The sequence below is a fragment of the Eptesicus fuscus genome, chromosome 12, assembly GCF_027574615.1.
Source record: "Eptesicus fuscus isolate TK198812 chromosome 12, DD_ASM_mEF_20220401, whole genome shotgun sequence".
Classification (NCBI taxonomy): domain Eukaryota; kingdom Metazoa; phylum Chordata; class Mammalia; order Chiroptera; family Vespertilionidae; genus Eptesicus; species Eptesicus fuscus.
In genome coordinates this window covers 24,424,883-24,442,681 of record NC_072484.1, presented here as the reverse complement: position 1 = coordinate 24,442,681, position 17,799 = coordinate 24,424,883, and the positions used below count along the sequence as shown (strand labels likewise).

The 17,799-nt window shown below is 46.0% G+C and overlaps 1 protein-coding gene across 2 annotated transcripts; it reads left to right on the top strand.

The window, feature by feature from the left end:
- The first annotated feature begins 617 nt into the window (after positions 1-617).
- On the top strand, positions 618-16,234 carry LAMP5 (lysosomal associated membrane protein family member 5). Of its 2 annotated transcripts, XM_008141085.3 has the most exons (6): positions 618-681; positions 1,220-1,392; positions 1,765-1,896; positions 2,016-2,121; positions 3,423-3,611; positions 16,056-16,234. In XM_008141085.3, exons 1-6 carry the CDS (start codon positions 618-620, stop codon positions 16,232-16,234), a joined length of 843 nt encoding a protein of 280 aa, XP_008139307.1. The 2 variants fall into 2 exon arrangements, with proteins under 2 accessions (XP_008139307.1, XP_054580330.1); XM_054724355.1 differs by lacking the exon at positions 1,765-1,896.
- Positions 16,235-17,799: the final 1,565 nt, after the last annotated feature.

Below are 17,799 nucleotides of genomic sequence, written 5' to 3'. Positions count from 1 at the left end.
CCAATGCAGGAAACGGTTGCCATAGCATTTTCCTTCCCTCTTACTGCCTACTCCTCCACCCCTAAAGCAGCAACAATTTGTGCTCTACTATTTTCTTTCAGGAGCCAGATGCATTTTCAGAAGCCAGGACTCCCAGTCATGTGATTGTGATATCTACACCACCTACTAACTGTTTTTGGTAAGGATATCAAATAAGTCCATTAAGTTTCTCAGGACAGAATCATCTTTGCGGATGGAACTGCCGAACAGGAAACAGACTCAGAGAGAATTTTAACCCCCGCCCCCAATCTCATTGGCCCTCTGCACAATCCAAGCCACAATCACTCCTGCAACACAACCCATTCCTTTCAGCACTCGCAGCCCTGGACAGCTCCCTCGCCGCGCGGTTCATTCCCCTGCAGTGAGCAGGATCCCGTTCAGCCTGCATCGGTTCGGTCGGGTGCGGCAGCCGACACCAAGTCCTCCCCAGAGCTTGCAGAGCACGCGCTCCATCCCTCCTCCCTCTCGGCGCCCCCGCCACTGGCTCACCCCAGCTCACTCCAGACGCGACTTTAAGGGATTCCCTCTCGGACGGCCTCTGCAGCAGCACATCTGGCCTCATTCGCTGCAAGGCAACCATGGATCTCCGAGGAAGAGCCGTTCTCAGCTTTAATAGACTTCGAGTTCTCCTAATGCTGTTCCGTGAGTAACGATCGCGAGGGCCGAGTACAGTCTTTGCAGAGAAAAGAGCCAGCATAGTAAATAAAGTCGGTAGCTTAAGATGTGGCTCATAACATTTTGCGTGTTTTTTTTTTAGGTGGGGGGAGGTGAGGATAGGAGTGGAAGGAGGGGGCAGAGGGCTTCCCTGCTAGGGGCAAGGAATTCCCCAGAAAGCCACACACCTGTATGCCATATCCCAGACAGTGCTATCCCGGCCTGTTCGTGGGGTCAGAGCATTGGTAAGAAAGATTTGGTTTAAAATCCTAAGATTTTTTTTTTTTTAAAAAGGCCAGTCCCGCTATAAATGAGTAAAGGCTTCATTTTTAACTTTATTTTTATTATAAATTAACAGCAATGGGCTTGAATTTGTTGGCACTAGGTTAGAGAAAAAGGCTCGCAGATCGCACAGCAGTCGGGAACTTTGTCATCCCAGAGCCCGCAGACCAGGATCTCCAACCATTTGTCACCAGACGCGTGGGCTCACGAAGCCTGGAACCGATAGGATTTTTCCCCCCCGCAGATACAATGGCTCGAATCACGGCAGAACAAGAAGTGGAAAATCTCTCAGGCCTTTCCACTAACCCTGAAAAAGATATATTTGTGGTGCGGGAAAATGGGACGACCTGTCTCATGGCAGAGTTTGCAGCCAAATTTATTGTCCCTTATGATGTGTGGGCCAGCAATTATGTCGATGTAAGGAACCTTTTCCTTCCCAGCTTGCTCCTAGGGCTCCAGGGGCGAAGGGCACCCACCCTCAATGCCCTATGAAGGCCTGGGTCGCCTGCCTTGCCCCCCTGGCCCCTGCAGGCTGCTCCTGAATGCTGCATGGGGGTTCCGGCTTGTAACGCCTTCTGCTCGCTCTGCCTGCTTGGAAAGTAACCCCCTCTCTCTGCTTCCCTAACGGCGGGGTCTGCACGTAGAGCATCTAACCGCATGTTCCCAGACCTGGGATCACGCGCGCAAAGGAGAGCCCAGGCGTGCAACCTGGAGTATGGACGCGCCGCCTTTTACAGCCCCCACTGGGGCCGGGCGCGCTGAGGGGGTGCGGGGCGTCTGTGTTCCCAGCTGATCACGGAACAGGCTGAAATCTCACTGACCCGGGGAGCTGAGGTGAAGGGCCGCTGTGGTCACAACGAGTCGGAGCTGCAGGTGTTCTGGGTGGATCGCGCGTACTCGCTCAGAATGCTGTTTGTAAAGGTAACTCGGAGCCGAGGGGGGCGCAGACTCTCCCGGGAGCGTGTGGGCAGGGGCCGCCCCTCAGTTTCTCCACCCGGAAGCTGCAGGGGCAATTGATGCGCGCCTTCTCCGCTGGGCAGGAAGGTCACAACACCTCCAAGGGCCCCGAGGCGACGTGGAGGCTGAGCAAGGTCCAGTTTGTCTACGACTCCTCGGAGAAGACCCATTTTAAAGACGCAGTCACCGGTACGTAGAGGTCAGCAGGGCTGGGGAGGGAGCCTGGGGAAGCGCGGACACTGCAGAAGCAGAGGCACGGAGGCCGAATTCCTCAGGAAATTTGGAAATTTTCTGGAAACCGATCCTGGCTTTGCGCTCCCAGGCGTGTTCTCCAACGCAGAGAAAGAGGAGGCGCCAGTGGGTCCTCCTGACCTCAGGCCTGTAAGTGCGCGAGGAATCCGGCCTGAGGACCAAGCAGGCACCCCTGGCCTGATGCCAGGTGAGAGTCTCCTCTGAGGGCCTGACCTCCCCTGGCTGCCTGGGGGCGACCTCTTAGGATCTGTCCTTTGGAGAGGCGCAGGGAAGGACAAAGCTGCATAATTTTCTGCTCCCCGTTTTCCTTCTCATGCGCTACAACTTGAAGGGAGCGGATGACTTTCCTTCAGGATCTGATGCCTTCAGTATCTTTTTGCGCAGGGCGGCAGGGCTCCCACGCTGTCTGCAGTCATCGACTGAAGCCACCCCAGAGTGCATTCTGAACCGTGGCCTAATTTATGAGCTGTTTCCGCCCATCATTTTAACAACTCACCCAGATTCTCCAAAAATATCGTGGCCAGAGGAATGTCCATTCCTCAAATAACAAAGTTTGTGTTTGCAGGCACTGTCAAAGACCACATTTAAATGTATTGATTGGTTTTCTTAGTTGTCTAATATATTCATAACGAGGCCTTCGATCTCCTGAGCACCTGGGCTGGGAAAGATTTGTACTGAGCAGGTGAAAGAATATATATGTCATCTTTCCCTTCTCGCCCCCTTTATCATCACAGTAAAAAATAAAAGGGCTTTTTTTTTTTAATTTTTCATAAAAATTCACATTCAAGCATTTTCCCAGGGTGTCTGCCCAGGACACAAGAAATCTTGCTTTGTGAGGAAGATATTTTATTCTTTGGGGACTAGTGTGAAATGTGGCAAACGGAGTCACTGTTCTGGGTCTTTGGGATCTGCATTGTTAGGTTTTATAGAGTGAAAAGGGTTGGGTTTTTAGGTATCATGCTCCTTTTCTAAAAAGAAATTCCAAAATTTTCCCAAATTCCAAATGAATGTCTAAGGAGCTCCTGCTCATGAAGGAATGGGTGCATTTGTCCTTCGACACCACCTGATGCCACAGGCAGAGCCCCAGCTCTGGCGAGGTGACACTGCCTGGCCGCACAGAGGGTTGGACGAGGTCTGGAGCTGACAGGCAAGAGCCATTTGCCTGGCCTGGGAACTTAGGAGCCAGGAGGGTTCTGCCAGCCAGAAAGGCCTAACCTTTGCTTTGGTTTTCCCTGCAGCTGGGAAGCACACAGCCAACTCACACCGCCTCTCTGCCTTGGTCACACCAGCCGGAAAGTCCTATGAGTGTCAGGCTCAGCAGACCATTTCACTAACCTCCAGCGATCCCCAGAAGACGGTCACCATGATCCTGTCTGCAGTCCACATCCAGCCCTTTGACATCATCTCTGATTTTGTCTTCAGTGAAGGTAGGTTGTGGGGGTGGTGATGGGAGGAGAAAGGGAGGAGGTAAGAGGAGGCTGGCATCAGGATGGACGTGGAAGGGACCTGCCAAGGGTCCCAGGCTGCAGCTTGGATTTCCTCTAGGCTGACATGACACTATCTCCTTCTGTAATGTTTTTCTAAGGCTAAAGGCTGTAAACTGGATCATACCAACTTTCTTCAATGTCTCTTTCTTTTTTCTTCCCTCTCTCCCTCCCCCTTTCACTTCATTCTTCCCTTCCTTCTTTTATTTCTTTATCTTTCCCTTCCTCCTTTCCTTTGCCAAAAGGGGAACCTTGGTAGGGAGAAAGAAAATCAGCTTGGAAAAATATATACAATTTTAGTTTAAATCTTTTCAATCAAGAAGCAGCTAAAAATCTCAGAGAGCCATAGGTTAGAGAAGGGCCTTTGCTTCTGTGGCCTCAGTTTCTCCATGTTCTCTCAGACACTTCCAGCTGTAGTTTCTACCACTATGAGTCCAAGTTTATGTGTGGCTAGAATGCAATAGGTGTGTGTGTGTGTGTGTGTGCGTGTGCGTGTGTGTGTGTGTGTGTGTGTGTGTGTGTGTGTGTGTAGGTCGCATGGAGACCACAGAAAGAGAATTATGAAGACCTGCCTCCATCCAGCACTCACTATGTGGGAGGGATACCCACAAGGCTCCAGAGAGGCATGGGTCCCAGACCTGCTTCTCTCTGGGTTGTAGAGGAAATGAGCTTCTCCATCTGTGTTAGCCCCTGAGAGGGCCTCGGGCAGGTTCAGGGCATCTCCATTCTTCTGGTTCTCTGTCTCCCAGCAGAGGCAGGGCATGAAGAGAGCTCACCTTTCTGCAATTTGTCCAAGTCTAGCCACAATTTACACTGGGCAAATGTAGGGCAAGTGAATTCTTCAATTCATTTGTTCTCTCTCTCTTGTCTGGGGGAGGTTGTTAAAGACAGGTATATATTCTGTTGACTCCTTGTGGTTAAAAAAATGGAGAGAAATTCTGATTGCTTTATGGATGACTTTTTTGGGGCTGGGGCTCCCCAGGTGAATACAGTTATTCCAATGTTCAGGATATTAGAGAGTCCCCATCTGTGTCACACACAAATCAATGTCATTTCCCAATGAATCCAGCTTTCATAAAATGCACATCCCACTCAAACCAAACTGAATAGATCCACACCCCCCCTCCGCCACCACCACCACATGATCAATTAGAAGGCATTTGAGAATTCCTACATTCTTGCGAGGGCCTGCTTCTTTTTCATCCTCGTATGGTTAGCAGCTAATACAGTGCTTGGCACATTGCAGATGCCCAGCTAACTTTGGCTGAATTGATATTCTGAAGCTGTGCGCTCAATTAATAGAGACTTCCAAATGCTTCCATGCCAGGCGAGTCAGAATCTAATTGATTTAGTAAAGCAGCACCACACTTAACTGTTCTCACAAAAGGATGGCCTATTCCATTTTAATGTATTTTCTACAAAATTGAAACTAAACTCTGTGTCAAGACCTTAATGTGTTTTTTTTAAATCTGTTTGATTACAGAATTATTTATACATGTAATAATGTCTGTCTTAAACTGAAAATATTAAAAATAATTAAATATAATTGGATTTGTGATTATTGATGATCAGGGATTTATTATGAAAATATTGGATTGTGTAGTATCAGTCCCCAGGGTCCCTATCATAGACACTTTTGAGTTTATATGGGTCCTTTCAGTAGTCTCTAGTGCCTTTTGTTTTTCTGCTGGTCAGCTGGTCTTAGGCACTCCATTACTTCTTGGTACTACTGGTGCTGTAGTTGCTGCTTTTACTAGTTTCTTACCAAAACCTTGCCCTAACCCACTCTGGGTTAATTCTAAGTTGGTGCTTATAGTCATTCATGGACTGAGAAATCAAATCTCAGTTTAGACTTTTAGAATTGTGCACAATGTCAGAGTAAGTGAATTCTGAATAAGGACCAGAGCTACTTTCCTAAAAACTGCTAAAGTTCATGGCATGGACTTAATGACATCTTTTGTTTGAAAAGCAGTTTTTTATCCACTTCTAGTTCCTAGATGGGCGTGATAGTCTCGGAGTGTTTGTACCTAAGCATATATAATGTCCAAAATGCAGATATATTAAGCACAAGAAAATTGCACCTGTCTTACCAGGCTTCTCTGGGTAATAATTAGGATGTCCCCTTCTGTATGGTGCCCTGGGATTTAAGCCTTGGAGCAGGCAAACCCCATTCAGAGTCACTCACTGGATCGATGTGCCTTTGTATGGTAGGGGCTCTTTTGTTCCTGGCTCCTCCTTGTCAGAGCCTCTCAGACTCCCGCTGTGTTTTGTAAGAGACCATTTTATTTGGTCCCCATTCCCCAGAATAGACCCTCAGGAGGCTCTGGCCCTGTTGTGGATGGCTGTGTGAGTGTGAGTGGAGCTTGCCTGGGTGTGTGGAGGGGGGGCGGTGTGGGAGTTATCTGGTCATATCTGTATGCTCACTGCAGGGTGTGTACATGCAGTTGGTCATGTGTGCACAGGACCCACAGCATCGGGGTTTCCAATGAAGAATCTCTTCCCTGTGTAAGAGGGGCATACCTGGCAGCCTGCAATTTCACACCTGCCTGCTTAGACTGAGAAAAACAAGGAAGGAAGGGTCAGTGAAGTGGATTAGTGGACACTTTCAGGGGCTTTTCTCAGCCCAAATGGGGGTTGACGTCTTTATCACACAAATCCCTTTGGAGCACTGAGCTTGGTTACTACACCAATCCCAAGCGAAAGTCTCCGAGCCCAGCAAAGTCTCCAGCGGCAGTGCGCACAGGAATCTGCTGCAAGGTGTACAACTGCGGTGATCGTGCTAGCATGCAGAGTCTGGCTCAGTAGGTCTGGGGCAGGGCCCATGGTGCTCCATTTCTAGCCAACCTCCCCGTCCCCCCCCCTCCCCGTCCCTCCCCGCCATGCTCCTGGTCTATGGAGTACTGTGGAAAAGATACGACCATGGGAAGCAGTAACACACAAGCTTTATTGGTGCTTGGACATGGTTGCATGAGAAGGGAAGCTCCTCACAGCATGAGGCTGACCAGAGGGAGGCACCTAAGGACCCCCATCCAGAGGGGGAGGAGTATTGAAGAGGGGGTTACGGTGCCTAGGTGATGTCTGTCACTGGGTAGCACAGTGAGGAGTCTCTGGGGTCGGAGAGCTCTGAGGGGCAGCAAAGAGGCTCTAAGCCATATAGCTACAAGGCCCTAGCTTATCAATGGGTAACAGCTGTTGGCTGAGGTTTATTATGCGAAGCAGGTAGGCTCTAAATGGCTAAAAATCTGCTTGTTTGGGCTGTTTTAAAAAGAATTGGATGTGTAAAAATTTTAGTTTGGCACCAGCGGGCTTTTCAGCTAATGGATCTCAGTCTTCAGTGGGAAAATAAACCACCCAGGGGCCAATATGCGGCAGCCACGTTGGCTCATTTCCATAACAAATACACTTTGTGTGCCATCTACCTCCCCGCAGTTCAAGGCACCCCCGTTGTTCAGTTGGGGTGGATTAATTTGTCCTCCCACAGTTAATTCCTTGTGTGTCCCTTTGAGGGCCCCAGGAGATTCCTGTATGTGATGGGGTGGGGGATGCGGCACTGGGAGGGGACAATCAGCCTGAGCATTGTAATGGCTTGAACTAAAGGCAACTTTCATGCATAATGACAGAAGAAACATAATGGAACACGAAGGGTACCTCTATTCCTCTTTATTAAAAATTCAGGTTTTACAAGCATTTACACGGTACCCCATATAGGCTGGTTCCTTTTTAATTCTCTTTTGAGGAGAAAAAAACAAGCAAACCAACCTGTGAAGAAGGTACTGAGACCCCCATTGACAGTGGGGAAACTGAGGCTGGGAGAAGTGAAATTATTGGTGAAGGCTGCACTCCGACTGGCTGCCGGGGCTGGGGCCAGAACCTGTCTTTGGGTATCAGATCCTGTGCTCTTCGCCTCTGAGAGCCTCTGCTGCTTTTGCTCAGCAACTATAACCAACATGTGGAGGCAGGAGGCACCTTTGGAAAGGTCATTGGGTACCTTGGACTCATTAGCTCTGTGTCATTGCTGCTAATGACATGAACGGGAGATGCCACCTGGTCTGTATTTTACCCAGAACTATGGGAAAAACAACTTGTGTTCTAGTGGAAATGAATGAGCCTTACCTTCCTCTGTATACCATCTCCAGTAGTGTTACAGAATTTACCAGGTGACCGAAAAATACACAGGAGTACCCGGAGGTACAGGAAAAACCCATTTATTTCCAGATGTACTAATACCGTGACTCAGGGGAGCCTGTTTCCAACTCCTGAGCAAGCCAATATGGAGGAAGCTTTCTCTTTACACCCTTTGGTTTCTTTGTCCCCCAAATAAGGATCAGACTTCCGGACCTTTTGCAGGCTTTGCAAAAAGCCCCATGTGTGGGATGTGGGACTGAGACCCAGTACCTAAAGGCCTGGCCTGACACCAGCGCTGATAACCCCCTCTGGGGATTGTGTATTGTTCATGGTTTATGGCCTCTGTAAAAGGTGAGTATTTAGGTAAATAGGTCTTGCAAGACCAGATAATTAAGAAAGGGGCAGTGACTAGACTATAGGCTAACAGGAATGTTCTTTAGGGATACTGATTAACTAGGTACAGAGTCAGGCTGCTGGTCGCCCTGCCAAAAATGTCTTATTTTCCTCATCAGTAGGTGCCCCGTGGCTAGCTGCCATGCCACCAACCCAGGGAGGGTTTGCTGATGCTCATCCCAAGGAATGTGTGGAACATCCCAGTCAGAAACATGTCACCCTGGGTAGTTGCTGCTCAGGATCTCCTGTATAAGCATCTAGAGCAGTGGTTCTCAACCTTTCTAATGCCACGGCCCTTTAATACAGTTCCTCATGTTGTGGTGACCCCCAACCAGAAAATTATTTTCATTGCTACTTCATAACGGTAATTTTGCTACTGTTAATGAATCATAATATAAATATCTGTGTTTTCCGATGGTCTTAGGCGACCCTGCTAGTTGTTCTCAACCTGTGGGGCCAGAAACTATCTTTGGGTATCAGATCCTGTGCTCTGATTGAGAACTGCTCTCAGGTTGAGAACTGCTAGCAGGGTCGCCTAAGACCATTGGAAAACACAGATATTTACATTATGATTCACTAACAGTAGCAAAATTACAGTTATGAAGTAGCAACGAAAATAATTTTATGGTTGGGGGTCACCACAAAATGAGGAACTGTATTAAAGGGTCGCGCCATTAGAAAGGTTGAGAACCACTGATCTAGAGAGAGATAATTCTGTTAACACTGTTGAGAACTTGTTGAAGGCTGGAATATGGAGCCCAGTGTAGGGCCACATTGCTAGTCTTAGAATTCTGTGTTCTTGGCACTGTCCTGGGACACAGTGCATTAGTGTGGGTTCCCCAGAAGCAGATCCTAAGGGAGTGTGTAAGGGCAAGTAGTTTACTTAGGAGGTGGTTCTGGAAAGCACTGGCAGGGATTGGGGAAATGAGATGAGATAGGAAGGCAAGGCAGCCCGCACAGGTCCATTAATAAGCAGATTACTACTGTGGGCACCTGGGGTCACGCTGCTGGAACCTCTGGGAGAGGCTATAGGACCCACCGCATGTATCCCACCTGATCTGGGAGGGGAAGGGGAAGTAGGGGAGGGGGCCAGCATTTACCTGCCAACTCTCATGCACTCCATCAGGGTAAAACACAGATTAGATGGCATCTTCCAATCATGCTGTTAGGAATATTAGAAGTCATGATAAAAACTCACGAATTCAGCGTGCCAACAATTTCTCCAATGACTGCTTGGGTGGAGGGGCAGGCATTGACTCTGGGTCATCTAACTGCCTTGTAGTCAAAACCCGTGGGAATGGGTGGCAATGGTGAGTGAATGACGAGACATGGTTCGTGTCTGCTACACCTTGTTACTGGGAGATATAAACTTCCCCTGGCCTGGGGGAGCTTACGGGTTGGTGGGATAGAGTTTACACATATCCTTCTTGTGCTTGCCCTGTTCCTGACACACAGAGGCATAATTAATATTTAACATTTCCTTCTATTGTAAATGAAGGTAACAACCCACAGTAGTATCAGTAGTACCTGTGACATTGTCACAAATAGATATTGTATTTTCATCTCACATTAGTTTGTACAGATCCTGCAAATAATTGTGCTTCTCACTACTTTGTAAATCACAGCCAGCATACATGTACCTATAGTACTGTCTTTCCAATTATTTAAAAATATCTTGATAGCTGAATTTCAGTGTAATCTGTTTCCTGTATAATAATAAATATTTTATTTTTATGCATTTATTAGCATTATTCTAAGAAGGGTGTTACAGTTTCATCAAACTAGTACAAAAAATATGATTACAACCTATGGTCAACCATGGCCTAATATATATTAAATGGAAAATTCTATTTAGTAGGTCATGGCCAGCACTGTTTATTTATTTATTTTTTATTGATTTCAGAGAGGAAGGGAGAGGGAGAGAGAGATAGAAACATCAATGATGAGAGAGAATCATTGATCAGCTGCCTCCCAACCCAGGCATATGCCCTGACCAGGAATCAACCTGAAACTTACTGGTTCATAAGTCAATGCTCAACCACTGAGCCACTGCATGCCAGCACTGTTTTAAATAAAAGAGAATAGAATAGAGTATAAAATTATTTGAAGCACAAAGTAAGGATAACTATTGTTTTGTAAAATTCTGGTTTTAGTTGTGTATGTATACATCTGTTTTGACTTGTAATTAAAATTTTCTCCCTATGGATTAGAGGCAGTTTGAAAACACTGGCTGAAGCCTAAAAGGGAAATGGGAGTCCTTTATGGGTTCACAATCTCTCATCTAAAATCTTGGACAATTTTCAGAATTCAGAATATTGTAGATTTTAGGAAAAAATATACTGTGATTTTGCTTTCCACAATTTCAGTTACCTATGGTCAACCATGGTCTAAATATATAAATGGAAAATTCCAGAAATAAACAATTCATAAGTTTTAAATTGTGCATGCTCTGAGCAGCATGGTGAAATATCTTGCTGTCCCACTTTATCCCACCTGGTCTGTGAATCATCCCTTTGTCCAGCATATCCACATATCTGCCATTAGTCACTTACTAGCTGTTCAGGTTATCACATTGACTATTACATATAGCAGAGCCTATGTTCAAGTAACCCTTAGAGCCCACGTCATTCACCTCACTTCATCTCATCACTCGGGCATTGTATCATCTACATCATCACATGAAGAAGGGTGAGTACATTATAATAAGGTATTTTGAGAGGAGACCACATTCACATAAACTTTAGTAGAGTATCCTATATAATAAAGAGGTAATATGCAAATTGACCATCATGCCCTCACACAAGATGGCCACCCCCATGTGGTCACAAGATGGCCACCACAAGATGGCCAGCAGGGGAGGGCAGTTGTGAGTGATCAGGCCAGCAAGGGAGGGCAGTTAGGGGCAACCAGGCCAGCAGGGGAGGGCAGATGGGGGCGATCAGGCCTGCAGGGAAGAGCAGTTGGGGGCAAACAGGATAGCAGGGGAGGGCAGTTGGGGGCAAACGGGATAGCAGGGGAGGGCAGTTGGGGGGGGACCAGGCCAGCAGGGAAGGGCAGTTAGGGGTGAACACACCAGCAGGGGAGGAGTGTTGGGGGCAAACGGGACAGCAGGGGAAGGCAGTTGGGGGTGACCAGGCTGGCAGAAGAGGGCAGTTGGGGGGAACCAGGCCAGCAGGGGAGGGCAGTTGGGAGGGGGACCAGGTCTATAGGGGAGGACTGTTGGGAGTGACTGGGCTGGCAGGGGAGGGCAGTTGGGGGGGACCAGGCCTGCAGGGGAGGGCAGTTGGGGGCAACCGGGCCAGCAGGGGAGCAGTTAGGTGTCAATCAGGCTGGTAGGGAAGTGGTTAGGGGGTGATCAGGCAGGCAGGCAAAAGCAGTTAGGGGCAATCAGGCAGGCAGGCAGGCAAGCGGTTGGGAGCCAGCAGTCCTGGATTGTGAGAGGGATGTCCAACTGCCGGTTTAGGCCCGATCCCTGTGGGGTCCCAGATTGGAGAGGATGCAGGCTGGATTGAGGGACAACCCCCGCCCCCCCCCCCCAGTGCACTAATTTCGTGCACTGGGCCTCTAGTTTTGTTATAATTGTTCTATTTTTAGTTATTATGGTTAATCTCTTACTATGCCTAATTTACAAATCACTTTATTATAGGTATGTGTTTAGAGGGGAAAAAACATTATCCTATATAATAAAAGGCTAATATGCAAATTGTCCCCTCGACCAGGAGTTCAACTGGGAATTTGACCAGGGGGCAGGGCTGGCCTGCCAACCACCTGTGGCCCCTCCCCCTGGCCAGCCCCAGCCCGATTGGCCCCAATCAGGGTGGGCTGGCCGGACCCCACCCATGCACTAATTCATGCACCAGGCCCCACCCATGCACTAATTCATCCACCTGTGGCCCCTCCCCCTGGCCAGCCCCAGCCCGATTGGCCCCAATCAGGGTGGGCTGGCCGGACCCCACCCATGCACTAATTCATACACACACACACACAGTTTGGTGTTCTCCACAGTTTTAGACATTCACTAGGGGTCTCGAAACCTATCCACACAGATAAGGGAGACTATTGAATTAAGAAGACCACAGACTCTGATTGCAGCCCCCTGTAATAAAATATATTAACATATCTTTATCATGCAATGAAAAATGTGAATTTTCAGACTAGGTAAGATGAATGAGAATCATGAGCAGGCCAATGGTAACTCAAGTCAGGTTTTGCTGCCAAATGAGTGATAACAAAGTACTTTTGATTTCTAGAACTTTGTGGATTTTGGAATGGTGGATAAGCGATAGCAGGCTCAGGAATTCCCCTTTATTTAACCTCTTAGTGGAAGGGAATGGGTGAGGATGGGGGGATTCAGTATTTTTCATGATACTTTTTGACATCCTCTTATTTCCCATGATTATTTTTGAAATGTCCATAGTTTAATACTCCCTTTAGAAAGCACTTCCTGTGCTGTGTTTAGTTCAGTTTTTTTTCCCCTAATGCAACAAAAAACTGTGTTAAGAAATAAAACATAGCCTGGCTAGTGTGGCTCAGTGGTTGACTATTGACCCATGAACCAGGAGGTCATGGTTCGATTCCAGGTCAGGACACATGCCCTGGTTGGGGGTCAATCCCCAGTGGGGGGCATGCAGGTGGCAGCTGATCAATGATTCTCATCATTGATGTTTCTAGCCCTCTTGTCCACTCCCTGAAATAAAATTTTTGAAAAAGAAAATAAAAACAAAAAACACAATAGTAATTTAATTTGGCAATGTATTCATGCCAAAATACATTCTGCTTTTCTTCTCTGGAAAAAAAGATGGGATATAAGATGTTATTTCTCATAACTACACCAAAGTTATTATCTACTTAAGAATAATATATCTGGCACCAAATCCGATATGTAGTGTTTTTTTTCCCCCAACCAATTTTTTTCCCAAGCAATTTTCTGACACTAACTGGGAGTCCTACAATTCCACTCAATTCTGACACGATCCACCTGGAGATACCATCAGATCCCACAGGTTAAGAACTCAGCCCTACAAGACTACCCCATCCCCACTTCAGACAGCAATCTAGCCAACCTGCTATATATTGGAGGTTTTCATCTCCTTCTCCTCAGGTCCGATTAATTTGTTAGAGTGGCTCTCAGGACTTTATTAGATCATCCATTTATAAAAGGTCAGGGCACATGCCCTCTCTGAGTGTGCCATTCTCCCTATATATCCTTGTGTCCAACAACCAGAAGCTCTGTGAACCAGTCCTTGTGGGATTTTATTGAGATATCATTGCAGAGGCAGGACTGATTACATCACTGGCCATTGGTGATTGAAATCAATCTCTAGAGCCTCTCCCCACCCAGAAATCAGGGTTTTTGGGTCCAAAAGTTTCAACACTTTAATCACAGGGCTGGTTCTCCTGGCAACCAGCCCCCCATCCTTAGGTGACATAGGGGCCTTCCGAAAGTCCCCTCATTAATATTAACTCAGGTGTGGTTGGAGGGGGTTTGTTATGAATATCAAAGTATGAATTTGTAGCCAGCACATGGAAATTGAGCAAACCCCACAATCAGTGTTAACAAAACACACACAACAGTGTGTTGTAGTGAGGAAAACAAATAACCTTTGTTGTTAACAAAATCCCTACTCCAGGGACTCCATTTCTGTTCATTGTTCTCTTCAAAGATACAATGCGGGATCATGGGAAAAACCAGCTTTCTGACTATGGAGTTCTAGACCCACAGCTGTCCCCGGTGCACCTTGTAACAACGGCAAGTCTTTTCCCTGGGAAATGGATATATTTGACCACAGGCTAATAGTCAAAGTGTTGGACTTGTTAGAATTGAATCAAAGAGTGAAAATAAAACAAGTCCCTTCCTTGTTCTTTCAGTCCTTCTGGTTGTAATAAAAAGGCTCAGTTTAGTGATAATAATCCCTAACATTTGCCAAAATATCTTTTAAAAAACTATTAATTTTTTTCAGTTGGGGAATGTATATATGTTTACATATTTATTTAAACAGTTTTATTCAGGTATAATTTAAATACAGTAAACTATCCATATTTAAATATATGATGTGCTAAATATTGACTTAGAACAAAGCCTATGAAGCTATCACTATAACTTAGAAATATCAACATATCCATCATCCCCAAAAGTATCTTCATACCCCTTTGTAATAAGTTTCCATCTCACTGATTTTTCAGAAACTGAAGGTATTTTCATGACCAGTACATAGATCCACAGAGGCCAGAGCCCTCCTTCCTTCCCACCTTGTGATTTGGTTGCCTCTGAATGCCAGTGGCTCAGGTCTTCTAAGTGCCTGACGCTGACTCTAACCCTAGCTCATGTCTGCTCAGTACTGCCCTGACTATGCTGAGTCAGGCTATTTGAGTTCAGATTGGGGCTTCATTTACCCCTGGGCAAATTCCTTAGTTTTTTCTACCTCCGTTATCTAATGTGTGAAATGGGTGTAATGTGTTTACTGCATAGGATTGTTATGGAGATTAAATGAGGCAATCTTTGTACTTAGGACTGAAAATTAATTTAGGAACCAGGCATGTTAAGTATGAGCTTTTAGAAAACTGCATATTTGCCTGTGAATTTCCAGATTCTTTTTATTGGTCTCAGGTGAGTTGAGAGGGAGGACTGTATCAACAGGGATTCTGGAGCATCCTGGCACATAGTAGTTGCTCAATAAGCACTCACTGGGTCATCTTTACTTAAGAACTTGGTCTTTATAAAGAGATATCTAAAGCCTCTTTTATCCAGTTGTGGCTCGTAAGTTTGGTGAAAGGCCACTCGTTACCCACAGGGGGCAAAGGATCCCAAGTAAACATGTACTATTTGCTAGGCATGCACTTCTGGTCACCTCTACTAAGTATCTGACCACCAGGTTTCCCCAAAATTGCTTTTCTGATTCTATGTGAAAATGAAGACATAGGGCTATGAAACTTTTGAATTTTAAGAGAGTAAGATTGAATCACCTTGTGTGCTAGTAACATTTTCTTTCTTGATCTAGGTGCTGGTTACATGGGGTATTCATTTATGAAAATTCACTAAGCTCCGCACTTTCTTTTAAGATTTTAGTATATTTACATATATTCAAATGCACAAATCTAAAGTATTTAACCCAATGCATTTTTACCTGTACTTGCAACCAGGTAACTCTCACCTAGATCACGATATAGAATATTTCCATCGCATCTGAAAATTCCCTTGTGTCCTGTTTGCCAGATATAAGGACTTTTATTATTTTCATCACCATAGACTTAGTTTTACCTGTTCTTAAACAGGTAAATGGCATCACACAATATGTACTCTTTTGTGTCTGACAGGTTTCTTGGTCTTAATTAGAATTAAATAGGTTTGTAAAGTGTTTGTACCATTTTCCACCAATGATGTATGAGAGTTCCAATTGCTTCATGTAGTTGCCAACATTTGGTATTTTCAGAGTTTTTAAAGCTGTATATTTGTGTACAATTCTCTATGTGTACATTATACTTCAAGAAAAAGTTATACAATCAAACCAATAATAAAAATGATGGTGGTTGTGTCTGACACTGAAAATTGAAAAAATCATCTGAATATTTTGTTGACATTGGCCAGGAATCCAGTAACTGAATGTTGCCTTATTTAATTGGTGTATTTTTATTTTATATTATGCAAAAATATTGTGATTTAGCCTCAGAGTTTGTTGGGGAAATATTGTTTCTGAAAACACACACACACACACACACACACACACACACACACACACAACACACAGGTCTTCCCAAAGTTTCCTTGAGAGAGATTTTCATCTCCATTGCCTTTAAATTTTGGTAGGAGGATGTATGATTTAGTGCCTTTGGACACGAGCTCACTGCTTTTCTTCTTCTTTCCCATTTCAGAGCATAAATGCCAGGTGGATGAACAGGAACAGTTGGAGGAAACCTTGCCCCTGATTTTGGGGCTCATCTTGGGTCTCGTCATTGTGGTAACACTGGTGATTTACCACATCCACCACAAAATGACTGCCAACCAGGTGCAGATCCCTAGGGACCGGTCCCAATATAAGCACATGGGCTAGGGGCCTTTAGGCAGGCAGCCCCAAACCCTGTCCCCCACCTGGATCAGATAGAGACACAAAAGCACTTTACCACCTTGTACATGGGATACACCAACATAGCTACAATCCAGCAGTCCTGGGTATCCAAGGCTTGCTTGGCCAGTGTCCATGCTTAAACCCAGGGATAGAGGGATCCTTTTGGATGCAGGGGGTGAGTGGCAGTTGTTCTCTCTATGCTGGAGAATGGGAATAGGGGGGTCAGCCAGCTTTCATGCTCATGGTGGCTTGGCTTTGACTCTTAAAGGAGCAACACATAAAAGTCAGAGGGGTATCTGGCCCCAAACTTTATTGGAAAGACACTCCCTTTGGGAAGACACCCCTTTAGGTTCAGAGAAATGGGGGTGCTTTGGTCCCTTGAACGCAGCTGGCTTACCCTACACAATTGTCAATGCACATGAAATACAACCTCATGCTCCCTGCGGCAAGACCCCTGAAAGTGACCCATGCTTCTGGCTGGCATTCTGCATGTCTAGTGATTGTCTTGGGAATGTTCCACGGCTACCTGCACCCAGTGACTTCGCAGCACAAGCACTTGGTCAATGCCACTCTGCAGAGTTGTTTGGACTTCACAGTGTGCCAGGTCCAACTAAGGGGACCTGAAGAATCAATCAATCCATGTGAGTTTGTTTTTCAGAATGAATTAAAACACTACAGTCTAAAGTTTGGTTGCTTTCTTGAAACAAGAAAACAAACCTAAAATGGTTTCTTTGGCATCCAGAGGAGGGAGGGGAATGATGAAGACGGGGTATTCATTTCTGCAGGAGAAAAAGCAAAGGATGGGCAGGCGGCATACAAGGGGATGTGGGCCTTTCCAGGTGACAGAACATGGATTTCTTTGGCAATTATACATCGTTTTAATGATGGCACCTCTTAACAATTGGTCTGATATTGCCTCTGACGCTTCTTGGTCTTGAGTTTGGTATTTCACTTTGGACAAAAAGCTGGACTGGCCCAGCTGGGTGTGGCTCAGCAGTTAAGCGCTGACCCAGAAACCAAGAGGTCACCAGTATGATTCCCAATTCCTGATCAGGGCACATGCCCAGGTTGCAGGCTCGATCCCCAGTAGAGGGCGCGCAAGAGGCAGCCGATTGATGATTCTCATCATTGATGTTACTATTTCTCTCTCCCTCTCCCTTCCTCTCTGAAATAAATTTAAAAAATTATTAAAAAGCTGGACTGAATATGGTAGCCTAGGTGGAGTTTTATTTGAAGTAAAATGTAATTTATTGAAACTTCATTATTTGAATTTCCCACATTTCCTGAATAATCATTTTTCAGAAGATCTAAGTGGGGGGAGAGGAAGTCTGTCTTCTGGTGTTAAGGTGGACATCCCCCACCCCCTGCAGTCTCCACCACGTAAGAGGCAGCACGAGTCCATCCCCTCCAGCCTTCAGCTGCTGGCAGTAGTGTATCCTTAGAAGTCCAGGATCCCAGCAAATCTTGATAAATGTCAGCCAGTTGTTACCCATGTGTTTGCTGCTCTTTCAACCTCAGTCTTACCATCTGAATCAACTTTCTTCAGTGTC